This window comes from Pan paniscus, chromosome 10, assembly GCF_029289425.2.
Source record: "Pan paniscus chromosome 10, NHGRI_mPanPan1-v2.0_pri, whole genome shotgun sequence".
Lineage (NCBI taxonomy): Eukaryota > Metazoa > Chordata > Mammalia > Primates > Hominidae > Pan > Pan paniscus.
Window position 1 is genome coordinate 104544064 of NC_073259.2, and position 17703 is coordinate 104561766.

Consider the following 17703-nt stretch of genomic DNA (forward strand, 5'->3'; position numbering starts at 1 on the left):
GTTGTTATTGTTGTTGTTGTTGTTGTTGAGATGGAGTCTTGCTCTGTCACCCAGGCTGGAGTGCAGGGGCATGATCTCAGCTCACCGTAACCTCCACCTCCTGGGTTCAAGTGATTCTCCTGCTTCAGCCTCCCAAGTAGCTGGAATTACAGGCACCTGCCACCACTCCTGGCTAATTGTTATATTTTTTAGCAGAGATGGGGTTTCACATGTTGGCCAGGCTGGTTTTGAACTCCTGGTCTCAGGTGATCTGCCCGCCTTGGCCTCCCAAAGTGTTGGGATTGTAGGTGTGAGCCACTGTGCCTGGCCCTTTCACTGCTTTTGAACTGGGATGAAACACTATATCACAAGGTATGAGATTTGGCATCGTCAGTAGCTGCTGAAGGGGCAAGGTGATCCAACCTGGAAGTAGAGTGGTGAATCTTGACCAGGAGAAGGGCAGCAGGTATATTTTCTCTCTACCTTTTCCTCTTACAAACTCCTCTAAGATGTAGTATATAGAGATGTAGATAGCCTGTTGGGACACATCCCGCATGACTGAGCAACTCGTTGTGTTTCTTCATGATGTGAAGAAGGCCGGCATTGTACTTTTCATCTGTCCCTGTCCCACTTTCTTTTCTCTTCATTCTTGCTTCACGGAAATTACACTACTAAGTGAAGCACTAGCAATTAAGCCTTTGCCTCAAACTCTTGTTTTTTAGGAAACTCAGGTTAACACAATAAAGTGAGGTGTAAAAAGTGGGCACTCGGCTGGGCATGGTAGCTCACGCCTGTAATCCCAGCAGTTTGGGAGGCCGAGGCGGGTAGATCACCTGAGGTAGGGAGTTCGAGACCAGCCTGACCAACATGGAGAAACCCCGTGGTGGTGCATGCCTGTAATCCCAGCTACTTGGGAGGCTGAGGCAGGAGAATCCCTTGAACTGGGGAGGCAGAGGTTGTGGTGAGCCGAAATAGCGCCATTGCACTCCAGCCTGGGCAACAAGAGCGAAACTCCATCTAAAAAGAAAAAAAAAGAAAAAAGAAAAAAAATTGGACACTCAGGATTAGATTTTAGAGTTGAATTGTCACCTATCTGAAGGCAACAGGGACCTGATTGTCTTAGAGCAGTTAATTCACAACTGAAGGCATGCTCTGAAAGACAGTGCCTCTATTGCAGCTTAGGACAGCTGCAGGGTAGATTTTGCTAAAGACCGGGTCCAGGATCTGATTATACAGCAGAAAGTCCAAGAAAAGGTGGAGGCCGAGAGACCTGAAGTGGAAACATTTAGGTAGACAAGCCCAAGAACTTTGAACCTCTAAATTTCTCTGAGCCCCCTATACTTGCAAAAATAGCCCCTAACCATTTGCCAGAGAAAAACAATCTCTGCTTGCCTGGGGGAACATATAATGACCTAATCTGAAGCAGGTGCCTTTCATGATGAGACTTGTTTTCCTCAAGATGTGCCCCCAATACACTTCATTGCCTTCTGGCTGGAAAGGAAAGTCAGGTTTCAGCACAGCCTGAGCAGGAAATTACAAGCTCTGCTCTAAGAAGAAATTGCTTACATGGCAAAGGAATTGTGGGATCTGGCTAATAAGTAGTAGCTGAAACTGCAGAGAACATGTGTAGGAGTGAGTCTTGAATATGTTAGACCGGGGCACAGAATGCAAAAGTGACGAGGGTAGAATTCATTAATATGGGAATACTCACCCATGATTCAGAATTCCTAATAACTTAATGAGATGACTTCTTGAAGCATTGATCTGATAATGTTCCACATCAAATGAAGTGGAGATGACAGAACTTCCTTGATATCATATTGAAGAAAAGGTCGGAAGGCTCAAGGAAGTAGGGATGTTATACTGGATTCATTGCATATGTCCTGAGAACCCAGCACCTGGTTTACGGATTAAGAAAATGGGGCACAATGAGGTTAAGTAACTTGGAAGAAGTGAGGATTCAAACCATGCTCTTTGGCCTCAGAATTTGGGCGTTTATTTATTTATGACACAGAGTTTTGCTCTGTTGCCCAGGCTGGAGTGCAATGGTGCCATCTTGGCTCACTGCAAAGTCCGCCTCCTGGGTTCAAGCGATTCTCCTGCCTCAGCCTCCTGAGCAGCTGGGCTTACAGGCACCTGCCACCACGCCCAGCTAATTTTGTGTTTTTAGTAGAGACTAGGTTTCACCATGTTGGTCAGGCTGTTCTCGAATTTCTGGCCTCAAGTGATCTGCCTGCCTCCGCCTCCCAAAGTGCTGGTGATAGGGAAGGTTGGAAGGGAAGTGCTGGGAAAGGAAGGGCATGGTCCCTGGTGAAGGCTCCATCCCCGGCCTGTGCCCATGGACCTAGGTGAGGACAGGCACTTCTGCCTTCATGCCCAAATGTTGCATTTCCCAAGACAACCCTGGCCTGCCACGCCTCTATCCTGTGCCTATAAAAACCCCGAAGACCCTAGCAGGCAGACCTACAGGTGGCTGGACATGGAGAGGAACACATCGGTTGAAAAAGACACAAGAGGCTGGATGTCGAGAGGACATCAAAGAGAGCACGCCAGCGGAAGAGCACACCGATAGACGTTGGCACGCCGCACGGCCATCCACTGGCAGAACGAGGCAGAGTTTGGCTGGGGCAGTCGGAGGAGAGCCCAGGCCGCTAAGCAGCCCGACTCCAGGGGAAAGCCATCTCCCTTCTGGCTCCCCCATCTGCTGAGAGCTACTTCCATTCAATAAAACCTTGCACTCATTCTCCAGGCCCACGTGTGATCCGGTTCTTCCCGTACACCAAGGCAAGAACCCCGGGATACAGAAAGCCCTCTGTCCTTGCGATAAGGCAGGGGTCTAACTGAGCTAGCAAGCTGCCTATGGATGACTAAACTAAAAGAGCACCCTGAAACACATGCCCACTGGGGCTTCAGCTGTAAACATTCACCCCTAGACACTGCCTTGGGGTCAGAACCCCACAGCCTGCCTGTCTGTATACTCCCCTAGAGGTTTGAGCAGTGGGGCACTCAAGAAGCGATCCACACCCCCATCGCACGCCCTGCAAGGGGGACAAGGGAACTTTTCCGTTTCACTGGGATTACAGGTGTGAGCCACTGCGTGGGCTTTTAACATCTTTAATGTACTGGTTTTTTTTTTTGTTTGTTTGTTTAAACAAAGCCTCTCTTGGCCGGGTGCAGTGGCTCACGGCTGTAATCCCAGCACTTTGGGAGGCTGAGGCAGGTGGATCACCTGCGGTCAGGAGTTCGAGACCAGCCTGGCCAACATGGTGAAACCCCATCTCTACTAAAAAACACAAAAATTAGCTGGGCGTGGTGGCGGGCGCCTGTAATCCCAGCTACTCGGGAGGCTGAGGCAGGAGAATCGCTTGAACCCGGGAGGCAGAGGTTGCAGTGAGTTGAGATTGCGCCATTGCACTCCAGCCTGGGCGATAAGAGTGAAAATCTGTCTCAAAAACAAAACAAAACCACGAAACCTCTCTCCTGAATACAGAACCAAGTCAAAACCAAGTCAGAATTACTCAGCATACCTTCCAACTCCCCATTGTATTTGATCACACTTCCCTTTCTGCCTCATCTTCTGCCTCCGGATCTATGGCAGCCTGTGGCTCACCACACTAGACAGCTTGTTTATTTAGACTTGCTGTATGTGTTTATGGCTTTGTACCTTACTCAGGCTTTTCTCTCAGTCAGGCATATCCTTCTAAATGCTCTTCATCTTTTTTTTTTCTTTTTCTTCATTTGCTCATTCCAACAAAGATGTATTGAGCTGTACTCTGTGCCAGGTGCCAGGTTTGGGTGCTAGGTTACCATGGTAAGAAGGTAAATGCTTGTTGCAAGGGTCTTTCTGTGAGTGAGAGGCATTTACGGTCTGGGGCTAAAACATCATCTCCTCTAGAATTCTCTGTTCTCTTTCCAGTTCCGAGATTCATCTTAGAACTCCCACAGTCTTCCTTCCCCCTCGCCCTCCCCTCCCCTCCCCTCCCTGCCCCTCCCCTCCCCTCTCTTTTTTTTGAGAAAAGATCTTGCTCTGTAGCTCAGACTGGAATACAGTGGGGTGATTATAGCTCACTGCAGCCTCAAACTCCTGGCTCAAGTGATCTTTCTGCCTCAGCCTCTTGAGTAGCTGGGATTTCAGGTGCATGTGACCATGCCAGGCTAATTAAAAAAAATTTTTTTTAAAAATCAGAGACAGGGTCTCACTGTGTTGCCCAGGCTGGTCTCAAACTCCTGGCCTCAAGCAATCCACCCACCTCGGCCTCCCAAAGTATTGAGATCACAGGCGTGAGTGACCACACCTGGCGGTCCCATATTTCTTAAACCTTTCTCACAGCACATTCCACAGCATGCCTTTTCTTTTCTTTTTTCTTTTCTTTTCCTTTCCTTTCCTTTCTTTTCTCTTTTCTTTTCTTTCTTTCTTTCTTTTTCTTTTCCTTTTTTTTTTTTTTTCTTTGAGATGGAGTCTCACTTTGTCGCCCAGCCTGGGGTGCAGTGGCGCGATCTCGGCTCACTGCAACCTCGCCTCCTGGGATCAAGTGATTCTCCTGCCTCAGCCTCCTAAGTAGCAGGGATTACAGGCACATGCCACCATGTCCAGCTAATCCATAGCATGCCTTTTAATTATGATTATTTGAGTTTGTGTTATCTGCTTCCTGTAGGGAATGTATGGGTTCATCTATGCCTTGTATGGACACTAACAAAATGGTTGCATTTATCTGAATAAATGGATGAAGAAGTTTTAAAAAGTCTACATATTAGGTAGATCATATATATTGTATCTATTTGGGATAGTCCAAATGATTAACAACTAAATTGAGAATTGAAAGAGCACTAACCTTGCATATTCTTTAACAGTCAGTAGCTTTAGATAAAAAAGACTTTCGAATGGGCAAAAAGCTTCCCTGCAGCCTGCGAAGATGTTAATTATAAGAAATAGCAATTTACATTATTTATGAGGAAGCTATTTACAGTACTTAGGCTTGTCAGACACAATAGTTGCACAGCTCCATTCTTTCATTACAGTGAGAAGAATAAAGCAAAGTGACAAGGAAAGAGAAAAGATATTATAATGGCTGCATCTAATTACAAGGAAGATAACACCTCTAAAATGTTAAAAATGCCTCGAATTCAATTTATTTATTTTATTTTTATTATTTATTTATTTATTTATTTTGAGATGGGGTCTAGCTCTGTCGCTAAGGCTGGAGTGAAGTGGCATGATCTCGGCTCACTGCAACCTCCACCTCCTGGGTTCAGGCGATTCTCCTGCTTCAGCCTCCTGAGTAGCTGGGATTACAAGTGTCCGACACCACGCCCAGCTAATTTTTGTGTTTTCAGTAGAGACGGGATTTCAACATGTTGGCTAGGCTGGTCTCGAACTCCTGACGTCAAGTGATTCGCCCATCTGAGCCTCCTGAAGTGCTGGGATTACAGGCGTGAGCCACGACACCCAGCCAATTTAATTTAAACTAAATAAAATGTAAACTTCCATCTTATCATAATGATGATTCAGAATATAACACCCATTTAAATATTCAGACAAGCTTCCAAAAACTACTGCAAGTTAAGCATTGTTAGCTTTAGTGTGTGCAAGGAGGAAAGTGACTAAGATGCAATGTTTCATAATTCAGGTATTTGAATTTGCTTAGTCACATTTTCTTTTACCAGTGACTTTGAAATATAAGTGTCTGCCCTATGATAAAGTTTGTTTGTGACAGCAGCCAGATTAGAAGGAAAAACACCATTTTGTCTTTTATTTTTTTCTTTCCTTTTCTGTGACCACTTTAATTAATTTTATCCTGCTGTTTCACTTTCATCAATATAATAGATAGCACTCAGTGGCAAATTACACCAGTTTTTGATCTGCAATAGACAAGTCTGCCATGTTAGAACAAGAAAAAGATGAGAAAAAAGAGAATTTACCAAGCCGACTTTTAAAAATGTCTATTAATATTTTTGTAAATGCCCAGTGATGAATTATTTCTCTAGGACTACATGCTTTAAAGCCTTACAATTTTTGTTGTTCACTTAGAGGACAAGATAAAATCTTTGTTGATCAAAGGATGATATCTACATCCTGATTAGAGAATTGGACTCCTACAGTGAGGTGTCATTGCATCTCACTGCTTGCCAGGAAGTTTCTCTGGCTATAATTAACTGTGCCGATGAGCAAAATTATTTTCCTTCAAAGAATATTAGGGTACAATAGACACGACATATTAGGCCAGCCTCACAAATTAGCACAGGTCCACAGAGCCTGCATAAAATTAGGTCAGACTTGAAAGATATCAGGCTGTGGTCCAATAAGCTTCTTAGTCTGAAATGGAAAATTGGGTTCACAGGGTGTTAGGGTCACTGTCTTTATTTAAGTGTGATAGAACTGGTAACAATTTTCAGGGTTAAAGACCGATTTTTCTAAGCCACCAAATATTTCTGGTTCTTCTCTTAGATAATTTATTGTGTTGCATAATTTATAAGAAAAGAAGGTTCTCCATTTTCTCAATACTCATACTTTAATAAATTTAACTCTGACTTTTGCCTATAATACACAGGCTAAGAATAAACTCCCCAAGTATTTCCCTGGAGGTCTGTAGTTTCCCCATCACAAGTAAAGTCTCCTAAAAGCCCTGTTTAAAATGCAAAGTATTTTGAGAGTTAACACTTCAGGCCACTAGTATGTATTAATGTCCTATGGTTAAGGTTGAGCAAAATGCACATTAATTTAGAATACAGAGATAATTAAAGTAAGGCTGGAATGTGCATAAATAGATATAATCATAATTATTAGAGGCACAGACATCATGTCCACAGTTACAGACCTCAAGGTACAAATAGAGGAAAGAGAATGGATCAGCTGCATATTCAGTACTCCCTGGCTATCTGTGGGGGACTAGTTCCATGACACCCGCAGATACCAAAATCTGTGGATGCTCAAGCCTCTGATATGAAATGCTGTAGTATTTGCATATAATTTGTGCACATCCTTCAGGATGTTTTAAATCATCTCTAGATAACTAGTAACACCTAATACAGTATAAATGCCATGTAAATAGTTGTATTTTGTGTTATTTTTATTGTTGTATTGTTATTTCTAATTTTGTTCTGAATATTTACAATCTGGAGTTGCTTGAATCCACAGATGAAGAACCCGAGATTTGGAGGGCCAACTGTATTTGATTCTTAAACTGCTTGTCAGATATTTCTCTAATTTCAATTTGATTAATAGGCTTTGTTTTGGGGAGTGATCAATACAGCCTATTCATTTTGAGCACAGGCTTTGGAGTCACAAGGTCCCTTTGGAGGACCTGGTCGCTGACACTACGGTTGTACGCTGACTTTTGTCAAATGACTTAACCTCCTTGAGCTTTGGTTCCCTAAACTGTGAGATGGATATACTAATAGTATCCTAAGTTGTAAAGTAGTTATGATGATTAAATGAGATAAATGAAAGTACATGTTTCAAATGCTTAATGCCTGACACACGTTAATGGTCATGGTCGTCGTCATTATCGTTATTAAGTGGCCAACATGGATAAAGAGTATAGTCTGGATTTGTGACCTTAAATTTTTGGCTCTAATATTCGCCAGCGCTCTGCTCAGAACATTCTCTGTTCGCATTTCATACAGCGGTGCCAGCGCACAACCAGGCAACCCCCTCAGGAGCATCATTCTTTTCTGGACCTGGTTCTTTCTCGCTTTGCCCTCCAGGGGCCGCTGTGTTTCTCGGAATGCGCGCGGGATGCCCGGTTGCCACGAGACCGTCGCCAGGCAACCGCGTGTACACATACTCCAGGCGGGCCGGGGCGCGTCAATATGGCGGCGCAGGGCTCCCCCTCGAGCTCTCCGTCAGACGACTCTACCACCTCGGGGTCGCGGCCAGAACTGCCGCCGACCTCCACCGCGACTTCGAGGTCGCCCCCAGAGTCGAAGGGGAGCTCCCGGAGCTCGCTGCTTCAGTGGACCTGCCCCGAGGACTCATTGCCCCTAGCCGTGTTTTATGGGCCGCTGGACGCGAAAAACCCGCTCCTGGCCTCTTGTGAGAAGGAGATCCAGGAGTTGTTAGGCTTTATGAGGAAAAAGAAGGCTTTAGCCACCACGGAGGAAGAGAAGCACGAATTCCGCCGGCGTTGGTAAGCGCTGGCGGGGCACTGGGGAGGGCGCCGGCCAGAGGAGGGACCCCTGGAAAGGGCTGGAGGATGCAGGTGGTGGCCCCAGAGATGGTTCAGCGTTGCGGACGCAGGGGCTGGCTGAAGGGCCCAGGAGAGACAAAGTTTAAGAAGTGGAGACTCGTCGCTCTTAACAATCCTTAATTCCTGGGAGCTGTTATATCTTGGCTTCCTGCTCAGGTCAAAATAAAAATCTACACAGAAATATTTCATAACTCACCATTTGTTATTTGACCAGAAAAGAAAGATGGTAACATAAGCAGGAAAGAACCTTAAAAAGAGTTCGCAGTTTGCAGTAATAACATGGTGATAGAACTCCCAAAAAGGCAAACAGTTGCGCAGAATGAATAGCAAAATTAAGAAAAAGTCACTGTAATCCTAATAGCAATATAAGAAGGAATTAAAGTGCACATGTTCACAGGATGACATACTTCATTGTATCAAGAGCTAGCTTCATGAACCTGAGCTACCTCGAAGTTATTCCTTTTTCTCCATATACAAATTTATATACTCATAACATGGAAAGTTGTGAAACCCTTGAGCGAGCCAAAAATTTATACATGAATACAAAATACAAAAATTAGCTGGGCATGGTGGCACATGCCTGTACTCCCAGCTACTCAGGAGGCTGAGGCAGGAGAATTGCTTGAACCCGGGAGGCAGAGGTTGCAGTGAGCTGGGATCGCGCCACTACACTCCAGCCTGGGCGACAGAGCAAGACTCCTTCTCAAAAAATAATAATAATAAATAAATAAAATAAAATATTTTTTATTTATGCATATAACAACTATTTATTGAGCACACACTGTATATCAAGTACTGTTCAAGGAACTAGGAAAACATCAAGTTAACAAAACATATAAGAATCCATGTCCTTATAGAGCATATGTTTTTGTGGGTATAAACAACCACTAAACAAATATGTAAGTAAATAATCTTACAAGGAGATGACTGCTAGGGAGAAAAATAGAACAGGGAATGGTGTTGGAGGATATGAGATGAATGTTGCAATTTTATCTTTTTTTTTTGAGACAGGGTCTCACTCTTGCACAGGCTGTTGTGCAGTGGCTCAATCCTGGCTCACTGAAACCTTGAACTCGGGGGCTCAAGGGATCCTCCCACCTTGACCTCCCAAAGTATTGGATTACAGGCATGAGCCACTGCGCCTGGCCTGAGTGTTGCAATTTTAAATGGGGTGGTGGGAAGCATGGTTAGGGAAGGTCAGGAAAAGTTGCTTTTGAGAAAGATGAGAAAGATATGGGAGCAATTGATGAGGATTTTTGTGCAAAAAGTAGGTCACACAGGGAGAATGGCAGATGGGAAAGACCTGGGGTGGAATTGTATTGTGGGAAGAGCAACAGGGAGGGAGATCAAGAGTTTACTTTTATAAAAATTGAGATGTGATTCAGCATCCAGGTGGAGCTACTATGTAGGTAGTTGGACATTTGAATCTGGAAGTCAGATGAGATATACATTTGGGATTCATATGATATTTAAATGATGACACTTGATGAATAGCTAAGGGAGTGTGTGTGTAAATGGAGAAGGGAAGAGTCCAAGGATTGAGCCCTGGGATGCTCCAGCATGGACAGGGAGAGGCAATAAGAAGAAACCAACAGAGACTAAGGAGGAGGGGCCAGTGGAAAACCATTAAGTGCCTGGTGTACTAGAAGCAGGTAGAGAAAGTATTTCAGGAAGAAAGGAATGATCAACTGTGGCAAATTCTGCTGACTGGCCAAGTAAGATGAGAACCAAGAATTGACCAAGGAAAGCCCATTATATACCTACTCTATATGCTTTATTTATTTATTTATTGATAGGGAGTCTCACTCTGTACCCCAGGCTGGAGTGTAGTGCTGCGATCTCAGCTTACTGCAACCTCTGCCTCCCAGGTTTAAGCGATTCTTGTGCCTCAGCCTTCTGAGTAGCTGGGACTACAGGCGCCTGCTACCACGCCCGGCTAATTTTTGTATTTTTAGTAGAGATGGGGTTTCGCCATGTTGGCCAGGCTGGTCTCAAACTCCTGACCTCAGGTGATCCACCTGCCTTGGCCTCCCAGATTGCTGAGGTTACAGGCATGAGCCACCTTGCCCGGCTTATACATTTATATTTAAATGGTTTTTATCTTTGAACTTCATCTCCCCATCTCCACTACCAGCGTTCCAGTCCAAACCACCACCATTTCATTTTCCCTGCAGCCACTGTCTCCAATCTATCCTTCACCTAGCAGTCAGGATGATCTTTACAAATCTTATCTAAAGTCTTTCTATTGCTTCCCATTGCTTTTGGAATAAACTTAAGAATTCTGATACTCTCCAGGGGCTGAGGTGTTGACCCTGCCTGCCTTTCTGAGCTCAGCTCATCCCTCACTTCTCTCTCAGGACTTTCCAGAGAAACAGGTCCTACTGTTTCTCACCCCAGAGCCTTTATATTTGCCATCTTTGTTGTCTGAATGTTCTTCCCCAAGCTTTTCAAAAATCTGGCTCCTTTTTTCAGGCCTCAGCTCAGTTGTCACCTCCTTAGAGTGGCCTTTCCTATCGAATGCAGATTCACTTATAGGTTTATATTTTTAAATTGATTTGTTTTCTTGTGTATTGTCTGTCTCATTAGGATGTAAGCTCCCTGGTGACTTTGGATGTGTCTCTTTTTCATTGCTGTATTTCTGGCACTTAGCCTGGGGGTTGGGACATAGTAAACATTCAATAAATATTTAGTATTGAAAGGATTCAAGAGTTATTATCCTTGGCCTGGTGCAGTGGCTTACGCCTGTAATCCCAGCACTCTGGGAGGCTGAGGCGGGCAGATCACCTGCAGTCAGGAGTTCAAGATCAGCCTGGCCAACATGGCGAAACTCTGTCTCTACTAAAAAATACAAAAATTAGCCGGGCGTGGTGGTGTGCGCCTGTAATCCCAGCTACTCAGGAGGCTGAGGCACGAGAATCTCTTGAACCCAGGAGGTGGAGGTTGCCAGTGTGCCGAGATCATGCCACTACACTCCACCCTGGATGACAGAATGAGACTCTGTCTCAAAAAAAAAAAAAAAAAAAGAGTTATTATCCTTATATTCTTAGTAATTGTGACTATTACATATAGGAAAGTAGACATGGGCCAGTCTATAAGTACAGTATCTGCGCCATCTTTAACAAGACTATAAGAATCACAAGCATTGGATTGACATGTGCCTTAACAGTCCAACCTCTCACACAATTTTGGCCTTTATTTATACAATAATTTTTACTGAGTGCCTGCTATGTGTGAGGAAATGTACTTGACACTGGTTACACAGTGGTGAACAAAGTAGATATGGGAGTCAGTATTCATGGAGCTTATAGCCTAGAGAGGGAGATAGATGTTCAATGAGTCATTAGTCAATTCACAAACAACAAATGCTATGAAAGTAACTGCTGAGCACTTATATGTGTCAGGCTTCCTACTAGGCACTCTGGCTACAGCAGTGAACCAGACAAAAGTCTCTGCCTTCTCAGACTTTAGAGAGGGAACTAGACAATAAACATCAATTATGTGTATTTTATGGTAATTTAGGAATGATAAATGCAGCTGGGTGCGGTGGCTCACGCCTGTAATCCCAGCACTTTGAGAGGCTGGATCACGAGGTCAGGTATTTGAGACCAGCCTGGCCAACATAGTGAAACCCTGTCTCTACTAAAAATACAAAAAATTAGTCGGGCGTGGTGGTGGGCGCCTGTAATCCCAGCTACTCGGCAGGCCGAGGCAGGAGAATCGCTTGAACCTGGGAAGCGGAGGTTGCATTGAGCCAAGATCGCGCCAGTGCACTCCAGCCCAGGCGACAGTGAGACTCCGTCTCAAACAAACAAACAAAAAAACAAAACGAAGAAATGATAAATGCTAGAGAGAAAAAGAAGATAATCTATTCCCATTAGAAATTAAAAAGAAAAAGAAAAAGAGAAGAGGTTATGGAGTGGAAGATAGGAAGTTGCAATTTTCAATAAGGTGGTCAGAGTAGATGACACTTAAAGCAGAGGCTTAAAGAGAATGTAGTGGGGACTTGCTTTCGAATGATTGGTAAGGGAGGTGCCATTAAGCTCAGATGAGAAGGACACCTGGGATTTGACTAGCCAAACAGAGAGGATGAATAGGGGGACAAAAATGCAGGAAGATCCTTGGCAGAACAGATCCATTCCTACTTCGGAGGAATGGACAGAATCCCATTTAGCAGAAGCAGAGTGAAAGAGGTACAACAGTATGAGGTGAGATTTAGGGGAATAATAGGACTTTGGAAGGTTTTAGAGGCCATTTTAAAGAGTTTGCATTTATTCCACTGGGTAGTTTTGGCAAAGGATTACCCTTATGTAATTTTTTTTTTTTTTTGAGACAGTCTCACTCTGTCAACAAGGCTGGAATGCAGTGGTGCAATCTCAGCTCACTGCAACCTCCGCCTCCGGGGTTCAAGTGATTCTCCTGCCTCAGCCTCCTGAGTAGCTGGGATTATAGGCGCATGCCACCACGCCCGGCTAATTTTTGTGTCTTTAGTAGAGACAGGGTTTCACCATGTTGGCCAGGCTGGTCTCAAACTCCTGATCTCAAGTGATCCACCCGCCTCAGCCTCCCAAAGTGCTGGGATTACAGGTGTGAGCCACCATGCACAGCCTAGTTTTTGTTTTAAAATATTATTCTGATGATCATATCCAAAGGGAACAAGAATAGCAGTGTAGAGACCAGTTAGGAGTACAGGAGGTAGGAGTTGCTTTTATAATATATTTGACAGATGGTTATTATTATTATTATTTTTTGAGACAGAGTCTTGCTCTGTCGCCAGGCTGGAGTGCAATGACGCAATCTCAGCTCTCTGCAACTTCCGCCTCCCGAATTCAAGTGATTCTCCTGCCTTAGCCTCCCAAGTAACTGGGACTACAGGCACAACCTACCACGCCCAGCTAATTTTTGTATTTTTAGTAGAGACGGAGTTTCACCATGTTGGCCAGGATGGTCTTGATATCTTGACCTCGTGATCCGACCGCTTTGGCCTCCCAAAGTATTGGGATTACAGGCGTGAGCCACTGCGCCTAGACGACAGATGGTTATTTTTTGTATCAAAATTTGTTTCTCCTTATAACTATGGAAACTTCCATAAGCATACAATTCATAGTATTTAAAATATAAATTATTGTCATACTAGAAATATCTTTAAATAAGAGTATGATACGTTTTTAAAAATGTGCTTTTGCTATAAGCACATAAGATTGAGGTATTCTGCTTATATAGTTATGATTTTCTTTTCTTTTCTCCTTCCTTCCTTCCTTCCTTCCTTCCTTCCTTTTTCTTTTTTGAGACAGTGTCTTGTTCTGTCGCCCAGGCTGGAGTGCAGTAGCCGGATCTTGGCTCACTGCTACGTCTGCCTCCCGGGTGCAGTCAATCAGACAATTCACGTGCCTCAGCCTCGTTTGTAGCTGGACTATAGGTGCGTGTCACCACGCCCGGCTAATTTTTGTTTTTTTTTTTTAGTAGAGACGGGATTTCGTGATGTTTCCCAGGCTGGTCTTGAACTCCTGACCTCAAGCGATCTGCCCACTCTGGCCTCCCAAAGTGCTGGGATTACAGGCATGAGCCATCGTGCCTGGCTGATTTTCTGTTTTAGAACATTTTACATATCTAGCAACAGTCAGCAATCCCAAGTACATTAACATTTTCTTCTCAAATGATGTACATTCTGTAGTATATATTATATATTTTTGGTTTAATCATTATGTAAGCTATTCCCAATGAGCAGCCTTAACCTGAACTTAGGGTTCAACAAAAAAAGAGATTTTTTCTTTCTTATTATATAATCTTGATTGATTTAACAAAGCTGGTATTTTTCTTTTATGAGTAACAAACCTAGTCATCATTATCTCATCTGTAAGGTTTAGAAGAATTAACTATTTCATCTACATAATTTAAGACTTCTAGTAAGACTTGGTGAATTTCTTGGATTCATTATATTTATTCAAATACCATGGCATTTCGTGAAGCAGCAAATGAAAGTGAAAGAGGTAATAAAGCAAACAAAACACCTCTCCCCTTTTAAATGTCTGTGGTTTATATTTGCTATATTTATTTGGCATTGTTATTTATTACTTGGTATATGCATATATTTTTCTACCTAAATATATTATTAATCAGTTCGTGAAGGAGGAATGCATTGTCTCCTTCACTCAATCAGTGACTCAATCAATATTATTTAATTACCCAAATGAATTAATTGACAGGTTTCTGTTTAGATGTTCCATTATTACTCCAACACATACATCATAAGTATTAGAGCCATCTTCAGTTCTTAAGTTTAGGTCCTGTATTAGCCAGCTCAGGCTGCCATAACAAAATACTATAGACCAGGTGGCTTAAACAACAGAAATTTATTTATTTTTCACAGTCTGAAGGCTGGAAGTCCCAGATCAAGGTCCAGCAGGGTTGGTTTCTCATGAGGACTCCTCTCCTGGTTTGTAGAAGGCTGCTTTGTCCTCAAGCATGGAGACTGTAAACAATTTATGACCATATCACAAAAGAGCAAGCTCTCTGGAGTCTCTTCTTGTAGGGACATTAATTCCATCAGGCCAGAGTACTAATCTTATAATTTCATTTAACCTTAATTGCTTCCTTAGAGGCCCTGTTTCCAAATACAACCACACTGGAGGTTAGGATTTCAACATATGAATTGGGGGGCAGTGGGGGAGGGGTCACAAATATTCAGTCTTATCTAGAAATTTATGAGATAGGATTGGACACTTGTTAAGGGATATTCGGATTTTTCCTAGAGACATATATAATTTCTGGGAGAGAGGAAAGAAATAAATGTTAACTAAATGAATGAATAAAATAGGCAATGATCTGCTACTGTTTGAAACTCTGGTTAGAAACCATTTTGAAAATGCTGTTTGTTTTGTTTTTATTTTACTTGGTGGAGGGAAGTATAGCTCTAAGTGGATTGACTGGCTATTTGAGCCCTGAGCCCTTCATAAGAAAAAATAAAACAAGAACAAATAATGTTTTCTTCCCAATCCTTTATTCATTCATTCATCTTTCAGCAGATATTTATTGAGTACCTACATGTACTAGGTATTCACTACTGTTGGGGCTGGGCAATGAATAATATTGTTGAGGTCCTTGACCTCAGGGAGTTTACTTTCCAGAGGACTGGCAAGCTCATTCATGTAGTCGTTAAGAGCATAGATGCACTGAGCCTCAGCTTAATCAACTGTATCTTTGGGATATTGATATTACTTTTCTTGGAGTTGTGAAAATGAAGTGAAAAAAGGTACATATATAGGCAAAAGACCCAAAATAGAAGAAGAAAGTTGGAGGACTGACACGACTCAATTTCAAGACTTACTATAAAGCTACAGTATTCAAGATAGTGTGACATTGGTGAAAGAATAGACAAATCTGTGGAACAATATACACAGCTTAGAAGTAGACTCACATAAATATAGCCAACTTGTTAGGGAAACAGGAGCATAGGAGAGCCAGAGTAATGGCATTTTAAAATCAACTCCATTTTAAAATTAGCAAGGCACATTCCTTGCCAGGCGTGACCCATGGTCATCAATTTTTTACAGTTGAAGAAACAGCCTAAAGATACCTGCAAAGACAAGCACCTACAACAGCAGAAAGTCCAGATGTCCCAGTACCCATAACAATATACGCCTTCAAGATAATTATAGCTATGCCTTGATGTACTGCACATGAAAACGTTGAGGATAGTTTCCTTTAAATCAACAGAGTAATAAACTTCGTCACACTGTTGGCCTACCTGCATGTAGACCTAACTTAGCTTGGCTTTTTACGTAGATAAGACCCCTATATAAGAAGAGTTTAAAACAAAGATAGTGTGTTCATCTTCCTGCTTTCTGAGGTTGCCCAACTCTGTAACTGAGTAGCTTTCAATAAATGATCTCTTCCCACTGCACTCTGTGACTTGTCTTGAATTCCTTCCCGTGCGAGATCCAAGAGCCCTCTCTTGGGGTCTAGATCAAAACCCCTTTTCTGGCAACAAACTGATCTTTGGCAAGTGAGCAAAGTCAATTCAGTGGAGAACAGTGTCTTCAATAAATGGTCCTGGAACAACTGGATATCCACATGCCAAAAAATGAATCTAGGGGGTCTGGATCAAAACCCCTTTTCTGGCAACAAACTGATCTTCGGCAAGTGAGCAAAGTCAATTCAGTGGAGAACAGTGTCTTCAATAAATGGTCCTGGAACAACTGGATATCCACATGCCAAAAAATGAATCTAGACACAGACCGTATGACCTTCACAAAAATTAACCCAAAATGGATCACCTACCTAAATGTAAAATGCAGTATTATGAAACTCCTGGCCGGGCACCGTGGCTCACGCCTGTAATCCCAGCACCTGGGGAGGCCTAGGCAGGTGGATCACAAGGTCAAGAGATTGAGACCATCCTGGTCAACATGGTGAAAACCCATCTCTATTAAAAATACAAAAATTAGCTGGGCGTGGTGGTGCGTGCCTGTAGTCCCAGCTACTCGGGAGGCTGAGGCAGGAGAATCACTTGAATCCAGGAGGCAGAGGTTGCAGTGAGCTGAGATGGCACCATTGCACTCAAGCCTGGTGACAGAGTGAGACTCCATCTCAAAACAAAAAATAAAAAATAAACTCCTAGTAGATAACATAGGAGAGAATCTAGGTGACCTTGGGTTTGGTGATAAGTTTGAATATACATTACCAAGGCATGATCCATGAAAGAAAGAATTGTTAAGTTGGACTTCATTAAAATGAAAAATTTCTGCTCTATGAAAGATACTGTCAAGGGAATGAAAGGATAAGCCACAAACTGGGAGAAAATATTTGCAAAAGACATATTTGATAAAGGACTGTTTTCCAAAATATACGAAGAACTCTGAAAACTCAGCAATAACAACAACCTGATTTTACTTTTTAAAATATTTTTATTTATTTATTTATTTACTAATTTTTTTGAGATGGAGTCTTGCTCTTTTGCCCAGGCTGGAGTGCAGTGGCCTGATCTCAGCTCACTGCCATCTCCACCTCATGAGTTCAAATGATTCTCCTCCTGAGTAGCAGGGACTACAGGTGTGCGCCACCATGCCTGGCTAATTTTTGTATTTTTAGTAGAGACGGGGTTTCACCATGTTCACCATGTTGGACAGGCTGGTCTCAAACTCCTGACCTCAAGTGATCCACCTGTCTTGGCCTCCCAAAGTGCTGGGATTACAGGCATGAGCCACTGTGCCTGGCCAACAACCTGATTTTAAAAATGGGCCAAAGACCTTAACAGACACCTCACCAAAGAAGATATACAGATGGCAAATAAACATATGAAAATATGCTCCACATCATATGTAATCAGGGTAATGCAAATTAAAGCAACAATAAGATACCCTACACGCCTATTAGGAAGGCTAAAATCTAGAACACCGACAACACCAAATGCCGGAAAGGATGTGGAGCAATGAAGTCTCTCATTGATTGCTGGTGGGAATGCAAAATAGTACAGCCACTTTGGAAGACAGGTGGTTTCTTACAAAATTAAACATATTCTTACCATAACATTCACCCCTTG

General features: G+C 42.9%; 1 protein-coding gene across 1 annotated transcript in view; it reads left to right on the forward strand.

Moving 5' to 3' along the window:
* Positions 1 to 7741: 7741 nt before the first annotated feature.
* Positions 7742 to 17703, forward strand: part of CFAP54 (cilia and flagella associated protein 54) — a 397088-nt gene continuing 387126 nt past the window's right edge. The window contains exon 1 of the mRNA XM_034934266.2: positions 7742 to 8105. Coding sequence (XP_034790157.2) covers positions 7789 to 8105 — 317 coding nt within the window. The 5' untranslated portion in view covers positions 7742 to 7788. The remainder of the gene's footprint in view (positions 8106 to 17703) is intronic.